General features: G+C 43.3%; 1 protein-coding gene across 3 annotated transcripts in view; it reads right to left on the bottom strand.

The window, feature by feature from the left end:
- Nucleotides 1–18,471, bottom strand: part of svila (supervillin a) — a 40,656-nt gene extending 22,185 nt beyond the window's left edge. Inside the window, exons 1-15 of one of the 3 annotated variants that reach the window (XM_035533212.1) lie at nt 18,321–18,471; nt 15,203–15,263; nt 13,134–13,225; nt 11,732–11,798; nt 11,434–11,579; nt 10,423–11,122; nt 8,922–9,005; nt 5,351–6,262; nt 4,833–4,988; nt 4,274–4,308; nt 2,903–2,967; nt 2,587–2,723; nt 2,164–2,259; nt 765–1,011; nt 121–189 (exon numbers count right to left, since the gene is read on the bottom strand). In XM_035533212.1, coding sequence (XP_035389105.1) covers nt 121–189; nt 765–1,011; nt 2,164–2,259; nt 2,587–2,723; nt 2,903–2,967; nt 4,274–4,308; nt 4,833–4,988; nt 5,351–6,262; nt 8,922–9,005; nt 10,423–11,122; nt 11,434–11,579; nt 11,732–11,798; nt 13,134–13,225; nt 15,203–15,263; nt 18,321–18,375 — 2,922 coding nt within the window. In that variant the 5' untranslated portion in view covers nt 18,376–18,471. Of the gene's footprint in view, nt 1–120; nt 190–764; nt 1,012–2,163; nt 2,260–2,586; nt 2,724–2,902; nt 2,968–4,273; nt 4,309–4,832; nt 4,989–5,350; nt 6,263–8,921; nt 9,006–10,422; nt 11,123–11,433; nt 11,580–11,731; nt 11,799–13,133; nt 13,226–15,202; nt 15,264–17,770; nt 17,863–18,320 lie in introns of all 3 variants that reach the window. The other 2 variants (XM_035533214.1, XM_035533213.1) reach the window with 2 other exon arrangements.
- Nucleotides 18,472–18,971: the final 500 nt, after the last annotated feature.

Genomic DNA, 18,971 nt, shown 5'->3' with positions numbered 1-18,971 from the left:
CAACTGATCCCCCAGAAGAGTCTGGAGTAAGGACACTGCAGCACTCGCGACTGTGCTATGGCTCAGAGCGCTAGGAGCGCAAGCTCAGGACCAGCAGCGAGCAGAGCTTCAGCCTCTCACATAGTCCAGTTCACTCAGTCCATCTGAGCGCCGCACTTCCTCCTCAGAAAGGTCGGAGTCCGAGCAATCCTGTACCAAAGAGAAGCGTCAAGGACTAGTGCACACACTAGTGCGCACGTGTATGCGTGCGTACCCGTGTGAACAGAAAATATGCGAAGCGTAATTAAAAGGTTCAAAATTTTCACTTAGGTTCTCCTCAGGGGGCAAGTTTGAAATCCAGCTGTGTGAACAAAATAATTCTCTCCAGGGCTATGGGTTTTCGTGAGAAAACATCATTTTAAAGTACAAGAAGGCCTCAGAAACCTGGCCTTGCAGAGATGTCATGAGTTTCAGTGGGAGGTCGGCAGCTGTGAGGAAGATCACATCACATCGGCCTACCCCAGTACAGCCTGGGAACACGGAGTAAAGCTATAGGGCTTTAAGCAGGCAACACCTTCCACTGTCTTAATTGGTCGGTACACATTCAGCATCGGGTCTGACCAGGGTCGGAGTTCATCTCCCAGTCACTGACACTCTCGGCAACTCCAGCACTCTTCAGTCAGTGCCACCGCATAATAAGTCTCATGAAGTTCATCTAAGAGCTAAGAGCCGGTGTTGCCAGAAAAGATTAAAAAAATAAATAAATAAATAAAAACTTGCTCCACCTCTCCAGAGATGATGGGCTGGGTCTGGTAGCGGGCGTTCCCACGCCTCGCCCGGCCGTCTCTGCGCGCAGCGGGGTTGAGGACAGGCTTCTGGGTCAGTCTGTTGAAGATGGCCATCTTCTCCGCCAGGCTGAGCGTGGATTGGTCCGGCTCCTCCTGGCTTTCCGCATCAGGGATGGGCCGGCGTGCTCCCTCTACCTCGGCTGGCTCCTGACTCAGCCTACACTCCTGCTCCCGTACCACAGAGCTGCAGGAGGAGTCGCCACCCCCAAAGAAGGGGGAGAAGGAAGAGGGAGATGTGGGGAAGCATATTATTAGTACAACCTGACAGTTCAAAAATATGCATCCTCAGCCTTTTTACCATTGTTAAGTTAAGCTTTAGTTTTAGTTTTCAAAAGGGAGAGGGGCAAAACTATAGCATTAGTTTTGAGTTTCCATGACTGATGCATGCATTGCCTGTGGGAGGAACAACAAACCAAACCAGGAGGCTACAAGGGGCAGTGCAATGCAACAGAACCTTAAACAAAGCCTCTGCTGGCTACTTCCACAGGATTTTAACCCCATTTCCTGTTTAGATCATAATGTGGTCCTGTTTATCCATGTGGTTGAATAAATGCCTGGTTAACTGCCTTTTATGGGCAGAGTGTCTGCCCCATGGAGGTTATAGTAGCATATTCAGTGCAGCAAACATGCCTAATAACCCAGCAGAAGCATGCAGGGCTAAGGAGGGCCTGGGGCCTGCTCTGGAAGCAGAGTGGTACCACAGTGGGGCATATCCTCTCACTGCACATCGCCCAGTCCTGACGGGTCATTCATCGCATCACTCGTCACAAGTTTTCACGTTTTTTAAAAAGATATCACAAGATATTGACATTTTAAAGCTGAGATTTGATTAATCAGTTGTTTAAATCAACTGTTTTGCTTCTAAAAGTTACCAGGAAATTTTGTGAGCTAGAATGGACTGAGCCGGTCAAAGAGTGAAATATTGTTTGTTTCTATGGTCCAGATGTTTTTCAAATGTGACTCCGTTATTTATCCTAAAACCTCCCACAAGAGGGAGCACTGCACCTAACCATAGCGCACCCTTAATAAATGAAGTTGAAGTATACCATCATGATCAACTTCACTATTGAACAGCCCAATTACTATTTAACAAGAAACATTTTTTAAGTGTTACATAAAAATTCTAAACTTTTACATATTTTGCAGCATCTGGACCACAAAGTTACCTAGGTCACTTCACAGAGAATAAACCACACATAAGTAAGTGTGTTAATACACACTGTGAAAATAAAAGCACATGCCCTGTGTGAGGACTGCTAGGCAGGTTAGTATCCATAGGAGTGACCATGCCTGTCTGGCACACACATGCACATTTGCTCATGTGACTCCTGAGTACCTGGGTGTGGTGCCTGTGCTGCTGACTACAGTGGGACTAGAAGTGCGCGCTACTGAAGAACGAACAGACACAGTCTGTGACAACGGACCAGGGACACTTCACAGCACAAGAACGAAGGAGGCAGGCAGAGAGAAGGATGTTGGGGCAAGAGAGAGGGGGAAAGGAGTTGTAGAAGTCAGAAATTCCTGAGATTCCAACTACATGAGTGGAAGGCTAATTTGTTTCGTGGAACATTGTATTATATAGTCACACATGGATAAAAGCAGTTGCTCACAAGTGACTCCCTGTAAAAGAATTCATTGTGGTAGTTAAATGTATTTTAAATATCTATGTTATGCAATCTTTGACACCCAAAAGCAGAGACAGATGGACAGTGAACCACACCCAAAAGCAGACAATGCGTGTGCGCGTGCGCCGCCTTACGTAGCAGCGCTGACTACTTCCTCTGAGGTGACGGGCTGGGTGCGGTAGCGGTCCTGACCTCGTCTCAGTCTGCGTGTAGATGCACCGCTATAACCCGGTGGCTTCAGAGCAACAGTATCCACGCGCTTCTCCAGTTCCTGGGACATGGTGAGACATGTGAAATGAAAAAGAAATGACCTGCCATGCTCATAAAGGACTCTATGAAATGAAACTCTAATGTGAAAACTTGTGGCATTCTTCAATTCTTTGTCTAGTCATATTGTGTGCAGTTGGAAATCATATTTTTGAGGACACCACAGCACCATCATGCACATACCCTGAAGAGAGAACGTTTGGCAGCAACACTCATTTTTGCTCTCTCATCCAACTTCTCCTCATCCACTGGGAAAGGAGTGTAAAGGGACACCGAGAATACAGGACATTTAGAAAAAAGAAAGAGCAATTCGTTAGAAATATTCATGAGAAATATTTTCAAAGGAAATGGCTTGCAAAGGACAACACAAAGTCCAGCTCACATGATGAAAAGATTTGTCTCTCTCTCTCCCCCTCACACAAACACATGGAGTATTCCTGTTGTCCAGTTCCTAACCAATTTCAGGCATATTATTTCTTTTGTCAACAAGTGGGAGCTTGGAGTTAATCCCCTGGCCCAGGGCCACAGCCTGTTGCTGGGAAGCAGTGCGTTTGCTGAAGAGTCTTAGTCATGACTTTAATGCTGAAGAAATGGTTCACATAGGTGCCATGACACTGCACTTCTGACATCATCTCTGAAGAATGGCTTCTGACACAGACTCTAGGGCTACAGCTAAGAGTAATGGAGATCAAAGGCCTTGTGTACACAAAGTTTGTTGTGTTGCTGAAATGGTGTCAATGTTAATATTTTCTAAAAAATAATATATAGTCTTTTTAGAAAACGGATCACATTTTAACATGGTGTCTTGGACCTTTCGTAAACTTCATCTAGAATCAAATTTCAACATTTTATATTGAATTCACAAGCACATGCATCATAAATGTTATGATGGGGTATTCTTGTACCACATTAATTGACCTTTCAGCCATTAGTAACCTTTTCAAAACACACTTATACTTCAGAGGGCTTCAGCGCACCACTCCTGAGATATCATAATACAAAGAGCCCCCTCCACACATTTCTGCTCACCATGGCACCAGCTCTTGTGCATAGACCTACTGCTGTTTGAAGCATTCAAACACTGCCAGAATGCACAAAGTCAACCACAGTAGGTTAGCTTTTAGAGTGCTCCTTTTCAGTCTCTAGAAAGGATCTGGAATATCAGTTGTCCTCTTTAAAACTTTACTGTGCTTCATTTTAAATGACAAAGTCTCTCAAGCTTTACAGCACAGAACAGCTGTAAGCCTATAAAACTGCAGAATGTGCTTACGATACTGGGAATTCTAATCATGAACACAAAGATTTGAAACCAAAGCAAAATGGTTTGTCTTCAGAAGTTCTGTAATTATGTTGAGACTGACAACCTAAGTCTTAAAAAGCATTAAAATACTTGTTTCCAAGAACATTTACTAATAAATCTGTTGCACAACAAAAATAAAATCTCAAGTAGCACAGCAAAAGAAAATGCACTATACTACTGAAATAGCTATTAAAAACTCCAAAAGGTTTAACTAATGTTTTCATTACTTCTTTTAAAGAGGATATTTCACTTACCTTCTGTCATTTGTGCTTCTGAGATTAGGCAACACCTGTGGTAAGAACAAAACCACAATCAGGGGTCCAATATATTCAAAAGATTAAAGCAAATCAGCTAGAAGCAGTTAGATAATGATTCAACAAATCAAACATTAGAAAGGGGCAGCCACAATGTGAGATCTCAAGAGAGAAGTCAGCAAGCTTTGCACTCTGGGAAGGAAAGAGAAGGAATGGTAGATTAAGAGAAGGCAGCAGCAGTCTTGATTATGGAAACAGGCACATTAAGATGCCTTACTGCAGCAATTAATATGACCTTTGGTTTCAAGGGAGGGGGGTGATGAGATGGACCTCTTTTGTAAATAGGTGAATAGGGTGACCAAGAAATGTTGAGGGTGTGTACAATATATTTTCAGGATTAAAAAAGGCTAACCTGTCAAAGGCCACATCGTGCAAATCAATATCAGTTAGAGGTTTTCAGATGCGGATGGACAACTGCGTGCAAGCAGTGCAGGTCCCATCTTGGGCTTAGCCCCACACTCGCATGCGCGTGCGTGGACGGCCTCCTCGCCTTCCCTACCGACTGGTCTCCAGCTGCTCACTCAGTGTGAGGGGCTGTGTTCTAAACCTCTCTGAGGTCTTTCTACTCTCAGAGGGCAATATGTACTTCCGGGGCCGACGGGACGCTCTCCCGCTTCTCCAGGGCACTTCAGCGATGGCAGGAAAGCACTCTGCCCTACCACAACAGAATGAAGGAAGCAGGCAGGAGCATCAGAATAGGACCAAGGGATTAAGAGGCTGAAAAGTGCCCAGATTAGTGTCAATGTAAACACACACTGAACAACAGTGAGGGTAGGTCACAGACAAGCATCCTTCTGGCAACAGGAAAAAAGTAGGCCAAACCACTTTTCCGTGGCTGAAAACTGTGGCTAATGTAGCCAGATATCAGCAATGGTTAGAATGAACAATTTACACTCTCCTCTGTGGTTAGAGGTTAGTTTGAAGCAATTTGAAGGTTAATTTCCAAAGTTAGTCCCACACAGAGCCCAACCCAACAAGAGACACAGGACCACACTTTATTTTAAAAGCTCCACATACTGATGGTGTCCAGGCTTCTGGGCGCTTGCGGCACTCTCCAGATAGGAGTGGCGGAGCTGGGCTACAGAAACCTTCACATCAACAGGGGAGTGATCTCTGTTGGCCACGCTGGCCTGAGAGACAGGCTCTTTGCAGTGGATGGCTTCCTGGGTGGGTACTGCAGGAGCAGGAGAGGCATGGGTATTCTCTGGCTCTGATACGTAATAAGAGAGGTGACTGGCTGGACCTGGAGCCCATCGTCCATTGGATGGTGGGGCATGGGCTTGCATGGAGGCCTGGAATGGTGGATGGCTGGTTCCCTGCTGGTGATGCGAGCCCTCCAGCCGGTCCTGGACTTGTCTGGCTCTAGCCTGCATTGCTTCAGCTGCCTGAAGTCGGGACACATGCTCTGTATTCTCTTCCCTCCGTGACCAACTGCCACATCTCCCGCTAGGCTCTTCAGATACTCCGTCTCTGCTGGGTGCATCTCCACCCCGGTTGACCGAGGGCAGATTCATGTCCTCAGACCTGCCACGCTGGTAGTGAGCGTTTCTCTCCCTCATTTGGACTGTGGAGGGCAAAACTGCTTTCCTGCTGTGCAGAAGCCTCTCTGCCCGCAGGTCTTGCCTCCCCTCCCTTAGAATCTCCACTTCTTCCACTCCCACGTCTGCTTCCTGCCAAACCTTAGGGCTGGGCTCATTGCCCATGGAGAGGTAGCCAAGACAGCCAGGGTCTTGGAACTCAGCCTGCCCAGCATGGAAGTGCTGCAGCTGGGATGGCTGGTAGGCGAGGTGGGGGCTTGGCCGTCCCTGGTAGGCCAAGCGGGTTGGGTAGCAGGGCTTACGGTGGTACGCAGGCACCTCTGATGTGGAGCCCTGCTTAAGGTTCCTGTGTGATGGTTCATCGCTTGCCAGCCTTTCCCTAACTCGGATTCTTCAGAAGGAGAGAGACAGGAGTTAACACCAAGTTAGAGAACAAAAGGGGAAATACAGATCACTTACGCTGCACTAGGAGTGAACTGAGGTGAGAAACAGTGATGATATAACAATACAGCCCCAAGTCTTCTAGCCATTCCCCTTTTCCTTAAAGATGCCAATCACACTCCCTTTCATTAAAGCAGGTCGCCACTATATTAACATGTGGTTAAACTGTTAACCTGATCATATTTGGAGAAAAAAACAACACATTCACACACTATCACATTTCATCTTCTCTGCAGCAGCAGTAATGTGAAACATGTGCTAGTAATTGAAATATGCCCAAAGGTACTGCAAAAAATAATGCCCGTGGTTGAAAGGAATGTGAATCTGGACTCACTGGAACACCAATGCTGTTTGATGCCTGACGATTTTCACTCATATTTCACACCAAATTGACATTAGTATACATACTTCAGTACCCCATGATGGTATGCCACTTTGAGTAGTTCACTGATTACTGCGCATCTTTTGTAAGGTTAAATGTACAAGCTAAACATTCCCAGCACGGAGGAGACAGATGGTAAGCCTCATACTATTCAGTTTCCAAGTACTGTTTCCTAAACCAGGAAACAGTTCTGGATTATACAAAAGGGTGTCCATTTCTGAAGGGGTTAAGACGTTAAAACAATGAAAAAAGCACCAACATTTTGTCACCTTCTTCTCTCTGAACAGCTGTTACTGCACACTGCACTGTATCCCATAATCCATCTGTTAACCTATGTCAGGACTGGAACTCTTGCATCTGAGAACTGTTAGAGAGACGTCATTAACCTGTCTTCCCCTGCCTCCTGTACAGAGCCATATTTTCTGTTTCTTCCACACTCTTTTAGTTAATACAGGCTCCATGCCCTGACCCAGGCCCAGGGCCTCCAGCCATCTGCAAGTGCTGATGGTTCACCTGCATATGTGGTATAATTTACATGGTTCTTTTGAACTTTTTCCCTATTAGGAGTCAAATATGATTGCTTTCTTCTGCGTCTCTTTGCGAGCTGAGACATATTAATGATCTTTATAAGTCCTTTATGGTACATCTCAATAATTCAACACGAACGTCTTGTACAATGCAGCCAAAAAGATGGAAAGTGGGAATTTACAGCCTGTGAACTTAAGATGTCCGGCCACAAAAAGCACCCTGCACTGCTTCCTTTAGGGAACAAGAAGCTGTGCAAGTCTTTAGTCAGTCAAATAAAACCCCAGTACAAGGGGCAACCAAATTCAGTTCTGCTGCGTTTACAATTATTGATACCAAATTCTAATTCTAATTAAAAAACGTTATGTTATGTTAACATTTACATTTTATATGTGTACTTCTCAGGAAGCTAAATAACCACACACACAAAACAATGTAGTTAGTCATTTTCCTTTTGAAAAACTTTGAAAATACATTTTATTTTGGCCAAAATGTATTGTCTTTGTTTTTGACCCATGAAATAAAGGTTCCCAGATACAGGCCTGTGTAAATTTGCATACAACGGTTTTTATATCAGGCAGTTCTGCACTTATTCTAGACAGGTTACTTACTGGATTGAAATACCATCTTAATACATGTAATGTTTACCTAAATAAATCAATAGACTGCCTACTCTCTGATGACATTTTACTTTGACTTTGTGGCTTACTAAAGACAAAGAAAAGAAGGTACAGGTTTCGGGCATATGCCATATAGCCTAGATTATCTATTACTGGCAGGTGGTGAGTATGTTAGACCTCAAAGAGGCTCTACAAGACTTTTACGTAAGGTTAAAAGGCAGACAAACACATTGTAGTCTAATCAGTAAGCTCCATTCTCAATCAAGCAAATAACCTAAAACCCATTACAGATGGAATGAGATGAACTTTAAAAGCGCAAATCATTTTTACCATTTCTTAATGCATGACTTCTCTTCCCACTGATCATCTGGAATACTCAATAAAGGCATTGTGAATCCTCCAAAGTATATTCTCCCATTTCACATTTCGTGCCTAATAAGTAAGTTTCCCTTCAAACTGATAAAAATTGTATGTTAAACTTAATTTAACTGACAGGAAATGCACTTAAACAGCATGGCTACACTTCAAACTCATCCTTAAAACATAGATCCACACTAAAAGAGAAACGCTATGAAACAGACAATAGGCAACGCTTGTTTGACTGACTGTTCAACATATTAGTAACTGCTAAACTAGAAATGATTTCTAGGGAAACTGAGGACCTTGGAAACTCCAAAAATGGGTCCACACACAAAAATCAAGACCACCCCCAACACTTGTAAACAGTGTAGGATGAGAAGATGGCTATGGTTAGAGCAATGAAAGGCCCAATTCAAAATCTCAGAATTGATATCAACATGGGATTTACAAAAGTGCTGCTTTAAGATTGAGTTTTACAGCATGACAATCTCAACTTTGGTCCTGGAAGATGTACTAAACAGACCTTCTCCAACCCTAGATGAGCTTCAGAATTAAATGACCACTTGCAGTACTATGGCCCTACATGACTATAGTCAAGTATGCTTTGTCAAAGGCTAGAGAAAAGGCTAAAAGACTGTTTTTGAACTGGGCCATGAGGTTAGATGTAGCAGGTATTAGAAGTGAGATGTCAGACACAACCAATCACCCCAAAAGCAAGGTACCTGGAGGGCCAGTTGATTGGGGAAATCGTGTCTCCTTCCGAATCGGTCTGGAGTGACCATTGGCTTGCTGTCTGGCTATGGGAGCTAAACGCAGTGACAGATGTGAATGAGTGAGTCTCTCGACATGGCCACGTATGAACCTTGATCAGTAGGCCAGTATAGTGTTTCACACCTTCATTCATCCTCATCCTTTTAAACTGGCCCATAATTACTTATTTTGCAATTTATACCACACAAAAACGGGCTTTCGTTCAAAGCATCTGCATACGAAAAGAAAGAATGAAGATGATTTGGCTGTGTGATGCTAAAAGCAATAGCAAATCTCCCAGTCCTCCAGCAACAGTGGTCACACCACCCTGACATGAGACAGGAAGCTCTGCCAAGGTATGACATTTGAGCATGCGCTGATGTGAACTGGAATTTTAAGGGTAAATCCTCAACATTGTATGCAAACCAGTTGGGAAAAGAAACTGAATTCCAGCAAGAGTCATGGTCACAGAAGCACAATGTGGACACAGGCCGTACGCTTTGAAGGCCTGGATTGGAGTAAATCATGTATGCCTATGTCATATGACCATTCCATGCAAAGCTGACAGCGGTCATCATTCAAACTGAACTATGTATATGGGAAATCATTTGTAATAATATACACAATTGTACAGAGATACACACCCTAAAAAAGTACAGATACAAAACCTAAAACAACTAAACAATTTAAAATGAGCCTGCACAAGCTCCGGATGCCAGTAAAAATGCAAGCACACAGTTCCATCATAATCTGACTATTCAACAAGTTCTCAAAGCTTTCAAAAAGCTTCCATTAACTTTACTTATTCAGATTAAAACTCAGAAAATGTAAAAAAAAAAAAAAATGATAATGCAGAAACTAAGGGAGAATAAAGAAAATAAGAGAATAAGGAGAAGTATAAATCTGTGGAAAACAAACATGAATAAACATCATGAATAAAATCACAATCTATTAAGAGACTGAAAGTTTTATTTATGCTACCATCTGTCTACGACTGGACAAAAATCACATGAGAATCTGCCATAAAAGCCAACCCTAACTCTACTACTTAATACAATTGATTTCACATTGTGATTCCTCATTATACGAATGGTAGAATTCTACAATAAAAACAAACAAACAAACAAACAGGAATACATGACTAAGTGTTCTCCCCATTACAGGAGAACGAAGAAAGAGACAAAAACTCAATATTGCGCCATTTCAAAAGAGGATCTGTGTGCTTTGAAGTTTTGCATGAAGAAAGTGTCTCCTAAAGACATTACATATACAGAGCACTGCAGGCCAAAAACGCCTAAAATAAACAGGAAAGAAGGGAAGCGTGAGTGAGGAAGAATGCCTCAAGAGTCTGAAAAAAAAAAATGGGATGGACTGAAGAGAGGAGGAAATAAAAAGGTGAACGTGGCAAGATTGCCAAAAAAACAGATGAGTGGATGAAGAGTGAAAGGAGTGCTGAGTGCAGCCAACACTTACCCTTGTCTGTGGAGGACATTGTGGGCTTGCTGCTCAATGAACAAATCCCCAGGGGAAGCTGCCTGCTTGGCGGCTCGGCCTGCCTTGGGTGAGCCAGGGACACCACCTGTCCCCGCCTGCTCCCTAGCTAGAGCTCTGGCACACTCTGAAGTGTCCATGTAAGCAGTGGAAGGGTCAGGGGCTGGGGCCCCAGCGCCATGCACCCCACCCATGTCCTGCGCCCTTCTCTGGTTCTCCAGGTTCATCCTCCTCTCATGCTCGGAGAGCGAGTTGGCCCGCTCCCTGCTGTAGTCCCGCTCTGCGTCCCCCTTACCGGCCTGGGGGTGGAACACATGGGCGTCTCGCTCTGCTTGCTCGCCCATGTCCACCTGCTGCTGGCACTGGGGCTCGGAGCCCTTGGGCTCCCTCCACATTCGAGAGCGGTGGCTGGAGCGGTCCACGTCTGCGGCTTCGTCCAGCGAGACGCGGTAGCGCTCGGCCAGCTGGCGCCGGCGGTCCGCTTTGTAGCGGGCAATACGCTCCAATTTGGACTCCAAGCCAGCTGTGCCGGCGGAGTTGGGGTCGTAGGCAGGTTCGGAGTGGGCCGTCTGCGTCTCCGGCTGCATCCGGGACTTGGGCACACACCCTGAGCCATACAGGTCAGACCCAGCAGACTCATCTCTGCTGAAGTGCTGGAGAGGAGCTAAAGGGAAAATGCAAGCTACTGCCTGGTTATACCCTCTTTGCTCCATTACAAATGCTTATATGACTGTGTGACATAACTTTGAGACTTTAAAACACTGCAGATCTCTGGTTTCAATCACTGCTATGGAGAACTACACCAAGTTTTACTAGCATGTTTAATTTTTCATCAAAACAATCTGATTAAACCAGAATGACTGGTTACTTCTCAACAAGTTTATTTTTGCTGTAATTACAATTAATAACAAGCATTCATGTTTTTGCTCAGATACGACAGAATACACAGTCTGGTTAGTACAGAGAATCTTCACACCATCACACAACTCTTACCTGCGCATGGGTCACAAGAATCCGCTGCACGGGTATATCTGGGCGTGTCCTCCTCCAGCAGCCGATGGGTGACCAGACCAGTGCTTGGAAGGGATAACTGGATATCTCCAGCAATCCCTTCTAGGCGCCGTGCAATTCGTTCCTTCCTAGGAGAGGGAGCACATATGGCCATTAACTCCTCACAGAAAACAAGTCAGCCAAAGAAACACAACCAAATATGCAAATATATTAAGTCAGTTGACTTAATGACCGTGTACACGTGCGTTATGGGTCGCAGCTGCTAATTAAAATGTCTCACCTGTTCATGTCCCAGCAGTCTCTCTTATTTGCGCTGATGCTTTCAAATCGTTTCCTTAACTCCGAGACTGCAGAGAAACAGCAAGGGGAAGCGAAGGTCATGTTCAAGTGACTATCATGCACAGTAGAACTCTCAACACAACACTGTGAATAATAAATAAATAAATAAATAAATAAATAAATAAATAAATAAATAAATAAATAAATAAATAATCAGGCATTCAGAAAAGATGGAATTTTATTCTGTAAAGGAAAAAAAAACACTATTCTCAGTGCTGTTCCATTTAAAAAAAAATTCTATTAAATACTTGTTTATTTAACAGTTATAAATCAACGTTATAAAAGCAAGCAGAGCACCATCATGAATCCATTAAAGTCCGGCAGCTCTCAAGCAGCACTAAGATTTTCCTGGCTTTCAAGCAGATCTACAGCTGCTGGAGTGAAGCTACAGGAATGAACCAAATTTCTCCAAATACAAGCATCTCTGGATGTGCGCATGACGACCTTTCAGAATCAATCACAGTTGGTCTCTCTTCCAAGGCCACCATTGCTTGGGACAAAAAAAATGTTTTTCAAATAGCATTACAGTGGTGCAGTGGCCAAGAACCACCACTGAAGACTTCTGGGTCTCTAAATATTTAGCTCCAAATAAGCAGTTCTATGTAATGAAAATTACTCCAACTAACCTTTCTGGAACTGTACACAGTGCATAAATTGTAATGTTATTCTATTCAGGGATATCAGATACATTCGTCTGTGATTCCAAACTACAGATAAGGCATTGCCAAACCAGAAATCAAGCCTATTTACAAGTCCACTTAATGTCCAATGTACTCCACTGCTAAACACAGGCCAGTTTTTGTAGAGACCTTTTAGTAAAGACATTTCAACATCTAACTGTACACCTCAAGTCTTCTATGAGCTCTTAGCAGATGGAGGCTGCTCCTGTGACAAATCATCCAAATCCTGTTCTCCCCATTTCTTAAAACCAAGTACACATGCACTTAAACCACATACAACAGGCATTAGCCTTTCTGTATGTTGCAGGATCACTTTCAGAGCTGCTGGGCAAGAACAGCCAGTTGTCTAAAAACAGGTGGCCCCCAGCAGGCCAAAAATAGTCCATCATCATGGAGCCTCAACACCCAGCCTGACCTCAGGGGCAGGTCCTTAACCCCAAGCGTCAAAGGATTTTGTATGTAAAGAAAAACAGGATAAAAATGAAGTTAGGCTTGGGTACCATGAACAGAATAGGGGTCTTAAGTGGTCTACCTGCTTAAATCTCAGGAGTCATTTTACAGCAAGCAAAACCTTGTTGCAGCTGAACAGGTCAAAATCAGAGATCATTGTATCTGTTCAAAGTGTGGAGTGCAAGTGATTTTGCAAGAACTGGATCCTCTCACCTTTGTGCACACTGGCCAGTGGTTTATCATCAACAGCCTGGTTGGACTGGGCTACTCTGCCTTTATCCTCAAACGAGAGCTTTTTCTGGAAGCTAGTAAGACAGAAAACTGGCTTTTGAAATGTGGGAGAGGGGGAAACAGTTGAAGATAACAGAAGCCATAAAGAAAATGATTTCAAATAGTGATATTGTGATGAAAACGTAAGTGTAAGTGTGAGAGCGTTTTAGTTTTACAGCAAGGAGAAAAACAAAACAAAACAAAACAAAAAAACAAAACAACAACAATTGTCCCAAACATATCTTGGCAATAAAGATGGAATTCCGTACTGAAAAATGGGAAATTTTACAGAGCTTATTTTTCTCTACTGAAATTAGTTCACTGCAAGTACCAAGTTGACATAAAAAAAATATTTTCTTGACAGCAAATGGGGTTATTGGCATGCTGCATTGTACAAGTTTCCAAAATTAAAAAATGAGAAAATTAAGTAAAAGCATGAAATACAGTAAAACAACATTCCCATTTGTGAGCCCACAAACAAATTATAAGAAAACATTTTATGAGTGCACAAAGAGTGCAAAAGGAAAGAAAAGGAAAGAGAAGGATTTTTAAAAAACATTAAAAGAGCTAATGTAAAACTGCTTTGTGTGTGTGTGTATAGCTATTTTTGTATAGCAACTTATTTAATTAAGAGATACAAGACAGTGTTTTGGAAACTGAGGAATATGGCCGAAGCAATTAATAAATGAACACAGTTTAGCACAGCATTGCCAGTATTCTGTGTGTTCTACTTACATAACATATGAATAATCAAATTATTCCCATAAATTATCTGTCTAAACAAGCTCTTCCATTGCCAGAATAGGTTATGGTAGTCATGCGTCATGCGTTTGGTAGACACGGAGCTGATAAGCCTTCATATTGAATGCAATACATACTTCAATTGAATGCAATATCTTTCCATCACCTTACAACTCTGAAGTTAATCAATAGACTGCCAAGCACTTTACAACTTTACACTTTTACTGAATCTAGAAAGTCTCAATGAGACCATATTACAAACCCTCCCTTCACGCATGCTATTTTTCATGATCCCAAAACAGAAACCATCCCAATTCACAATAGGGAGGATAAAGGTCATAAGTAGTCATCACTCATAGGTAATGACAAGCCATCTTGGATAAGCTGAAATTCACTGTCCTCTCTTAGACCAACAAGCCTTTCATTACACAATTATGTAGTAATTTGGACACAACACAAGATACAATTGGGATGGGGAAAAAAGGTTTGTGAAACCTTTGGAATGATCAGGATTTCTGCATGAAGGGCTTCAAAACTGTGATCTGATCATCTAGCTTCACAGTAATAATAAACAATAAATACTGCAGAATATACGAACCACCAGAATAATTTCCCAATCAACAGAGTTTAAGGCACCTCAAAAAACAAGCTGCTCCAATACACAAGAATAGAAAAGGATTACTACTGGTCCATAGTAAAGCAGACATCTGATAAATGGAAGAAATTCAGCTCTATTGCTGGGCTCCCTAGGGATGGACGGGCATGATGCAGATTCTCTAAATGAGAGACAAAAGAGCCCTTGGGTGGCAGCTAAGGATCCACAGGCCTCCTCTGCATCTGCTGAACAAAGTGATGGTACACCGAAACCTCATGCCAACTGTGGTGCGTGGTGGAGTTAACATAACGGTGTGGGGAAGGGTCGAAACCTTTGACCTTGGATGGCCGAGAGTTAGAGAGAGGCCAACAAATTCCAAGTTGTATCAGGAAATTCTGCAGTAGAGCGTCGAGACACATGTTACGCAGCACGACGGTGATCCAAAACACCGTAAGGAAAAAAAAAAAAAGTCAATAAAAGGGGCTCATGCTGAAGAAAATGTATTTTAAAACTTTATTTTAGAATGGCCAAGTCCTGAGCTTCATGACATGTTGCACTGCATTATGAAACAGGCTGTTCACACAAGACATCCCAAAAATATACAGGAACTTTGTAGAGAGGAAAATGGAAGAATGGGCAAGCTCTACTTCATATGAGGATGAAGAACAGCACTTACCCAAGAGCCCTTTGTGATGGCTTAGGTCTGCCAGCGGTGGTGGTGGTCTGCTTTGTGATGCCTGTTGACATACACGAGCGTCACAGTGAGGAATACAATTCACCCATGATAACTGACTCCACATAATAGTTTTGATTCCTGCATTTAGTTCTTTTCCCTCTCAGTAAATTGTTACTGTTTACACCAAAGGAGAATCAAACAGGATTTTCTTAGCCACAGAAAATATAGTTGTGTATATAAAAAGACATATGACTGTTTCTCAATCAAAACATTTACTGCCAAATGTTATTCATCTTGGAGGGCAGTCATGCCTAATCCTGCAGATGGAGCTGGATGGAAACTCGCACAAATTGTCCATCTACAAGAGTACACTCCAACTCAACATCTTACTTTTGACTTTGTGCCATTAAATAACCAGCAATTCCCCACAAATGCTATTAGTCTCCCTGGAATCCGATCACTTCAGTCTGATTCTAAACTGAGACGTGGCGATAGACACTTAACTTACTGCATTAAGCATATGTAACACCAGATATAGAGGCTCTTACTGCTTTAACTGAGCACTGCGCTTTTGTTAGAAAAGGCATATTAATTCTCTTGAAAGCATCCTCATTTAACATATGAGCTAACCAAACACCTCAGTGCACACGCACACACACACTTGCTTAACAAACCAAATCTCATATTGGAGAAGCTGCAGTGGAGCAGTATTACGGCTCCCTCATTTTTTAACAAACATAATTTGAGATGGGAGAGTGAATGAGGGCTCCGGAGCGTCCCTCGGGACCCCGTTTCAGCATCGAGAGTGTTTGCACAGCTGGGCAGAGTATCTGCTATAACCACTCCACATTGCCCAGAAATGTCCTTTCACCTCAGAAAGCACAACAATAGCTGATGAGGCACCAGTGATTAGAGAGATGGGAAGGCTTAAAGGCAGAAGAGAACAAAGAAAACAAAGATGGACTGTGTGAGGTGAAGACTGGAGTCGAGTGAAGAGAAAGTTCTCGCCTGCATGCTGATTCATGGCTGCTGTGTAAAGACATGCTGGCGTATCAATAACACGCACACGCACACGCACACACCCTGCAAACACTGACCTCAGCTAGAACTCGTACTACCAAGGAAACGCTCAGAAGTTCTGCAAAAGCGAGCAATAAATATCCTCATCATGTCCGCAGTCACCCGCAGGACTTCAGGTGCAGCCAATTTCAACACTTCAGAAGAATAATTAATTCATTCACTTTCAGTATGTTCCTGATCTTGGACATATAAAAAAGAGCCTAAAATTACAGTTAACATGTATATTGTGGTAACACTAAAGCATACTAATGACCTGTTAACTTGCAGTACATTTTATTCTGACCCGTGATGCTGAGACAATCACACACAGTCCACTGTAACATTTGTCACTCCTAATGACATACCTCCTACACTCATCTACATAGTGTACACACACACACACACACACACACACAATTTTCTAACCATAGTCCTAATAACAGTACAGCACTATATATTAAAATGCCAACAAGGTTGTGCATATGACCTCTGCTTTCATGGCACACGTTGACTTTTCCCCTCACTATCCTCTCTTGCCATTGGACGCCTGGTTTAAAGACCGACAGTCATGGACAATGTTCCAAAGGGGAGATAAGAGTGCATGACTCGAGCATTTTGTCATTGCTATGTGATAAATCATGCTAGAAGCATGTGCCGACCTTAAGGGTGAGAAATGGAATGTGATCTGGCCTGGTTAGCGGTAAGTAAAAGCCAGTTTCAGTTTTCATATATGAAACTGCATTAAACCATTTAATGTGGCAGTTTGTTGAGACTGTTTGGCCATCTGCCATTTGAGTGTTAGCATGAGGCATTGTACAGGGCTATTAAAACTCTAGGTCAGATACAGTTCACTGCACAACATAAACTGCAGCTTGCCAAGGACATAGCAGTATCTGAAATCTATTGCAACACTCCCATTTACAAATCAATGCAAAGAAACCCTTTAATATTATGAATTCAGTGAAGGACAACTCCATTAAAAGTTTAATAAAAAAAAGGAAAATGTATGTTACAAAGTAACAAGTTAAAAGTATGACATGGCAGAAGAGTGGCACAACTAGACTTCTGGAGGGTGTATTTGGCAAAAAGCAGAGCAACCAAAGCAACAGGCCAGCATGGCAGCTGGGTGTTAGTGGGAAGCTTGTCTCAGAGCTACATTGTCTAATGTAGGATTAGCCCTCAAGATAAAGTGGATTACTCCAGAGGAACACCCAGCCAGTGTGTCACTTCACTGCCCAAGGTTTTGCCCACATCATGAATGATGTTATGAAAACATCAGCCTCCAACCATCTAAGAATAATTAACCATCTTAAAGACTTAGGGGTCTGGCAGCTGTTCATACCTTCAGTAAAATGACTCTGAATGCGATTCTATAACTCCAGAAAAGGCAAACAAGTGAAAAGTAGGTGGATAAAGGCAACAACATATTAAACCCATTTAACAACCCAATTACTTTAAAAGAGTAAACTTGCAAAACATTTTATTGTTTATGGAAGAAAAAGAACAGACCCTTTGATGTCTGCATGATTCTCTTTGGTAACTTCCAACTGTCTGTCTGGGTCTCAACCTCTTTTCTCATTCACCCACACCTGTTAGAACTTCTGCAACATTTAAGCAAAACATGCACAGGTCAAACCAAGACCATTAAACTGCGATTTGGCACAGAAGCAGTGACAGCACTGCACACACTGCTAAAGTCGACACAGTCACTGCTTCAAGTACACCAGTGAGCGAGTAACATGCTGTAAAGATAACTACTGAAAATCCTACAAAAGCAACAGTATAAAACAGCCAAAAGCATTTACGCTGCCTTTCTCCATCTCTCTGGCTCTTTCAGTCCATTATTTTCTCTTTGCTTTCTGTCCATCACAAAGCCCCTTGTACCTAATCAGAATGTCCTTGGATGTTACAGCTGCACTGCAAAGACTTTTCAAACAAAGCTACATTAATGAAACTGCAATGGGACAGTCCTGTCACGCAGCTGCACGGTAGGGCCCATTCACGTGCAAGTAGGACAGTCCCATCGCAGAGCTGTGCATTCAGGCTCTCATCCACTCACCTTGACAGAACTTGACATGGCTGAGATAGTTGGAGATCCATGGGTTCTGGTACATTTTGGCAAAGATAAGAAGGGGTGGGCAGAGAACATGCAGGTAGGCACAGAGGCACAGAGATAGAGAGAGACACAAAGAGAGAGAGAGAGAGAGAGAGGGGGGGGGGGGGAAGAAATGGAGAGGTAAAAGAACCAGGTGGTGGTGGAAAGGAGGAGGAGAAAAAGAGAGGGAGCAAAGGAGGAGTGAAGAGGGAGGAGACTTTGGGCAGGCAGCATGCGGATTCAAGGTGATGCAGACTCGACTGCAGGAGTCCTGGGACAGTCAGCCAAAGAAGGGAGGGAGGGAAGAAGTGAGGGTGAGAGAGAGAGAGAGAGAGAGAGAACGAGCACGCACGCAGTGTGAGAGGGTGGTGGAAAGCCGCTGAGATGAGAGCAGACAGAGAGAGAAAGAGCTGGTGTGTGTGGGGGAGAGATGTGGAGCCGTTTGTGCGTGCCTCCCCTTCACTTCACACCGGCTGCGCAGCTGTATGGGGCTGGAGCTGCTCCTGCTGAGCTGCAGCTGCAATGCTAACGGGTAAATAAGCGCCGCGCTAAAGCACGACACACAGTGCTAATCAGATTACTGACAAGAGGCTGCAAGAAGGGAGGAAAAGAGGG

Source organism: Electrophorus electricus, chromosome 14 (genome assembly GCF_013358815.1).
Source record: "Electrophorus electricus isolate fEleEle1 chromosome 14, fEleEle1.pri, whole genome shotgun sequence".
Lineage (NCBI taxonomy): Eukaryota > Metazoa > Chordata > Actinopteri > Gymnotiformes > Gymnotidae > Electrophorus > Electrophorus electricus.
This window is presented reverse-complemented; position numbering and strand designations above follow the sequence as displayed.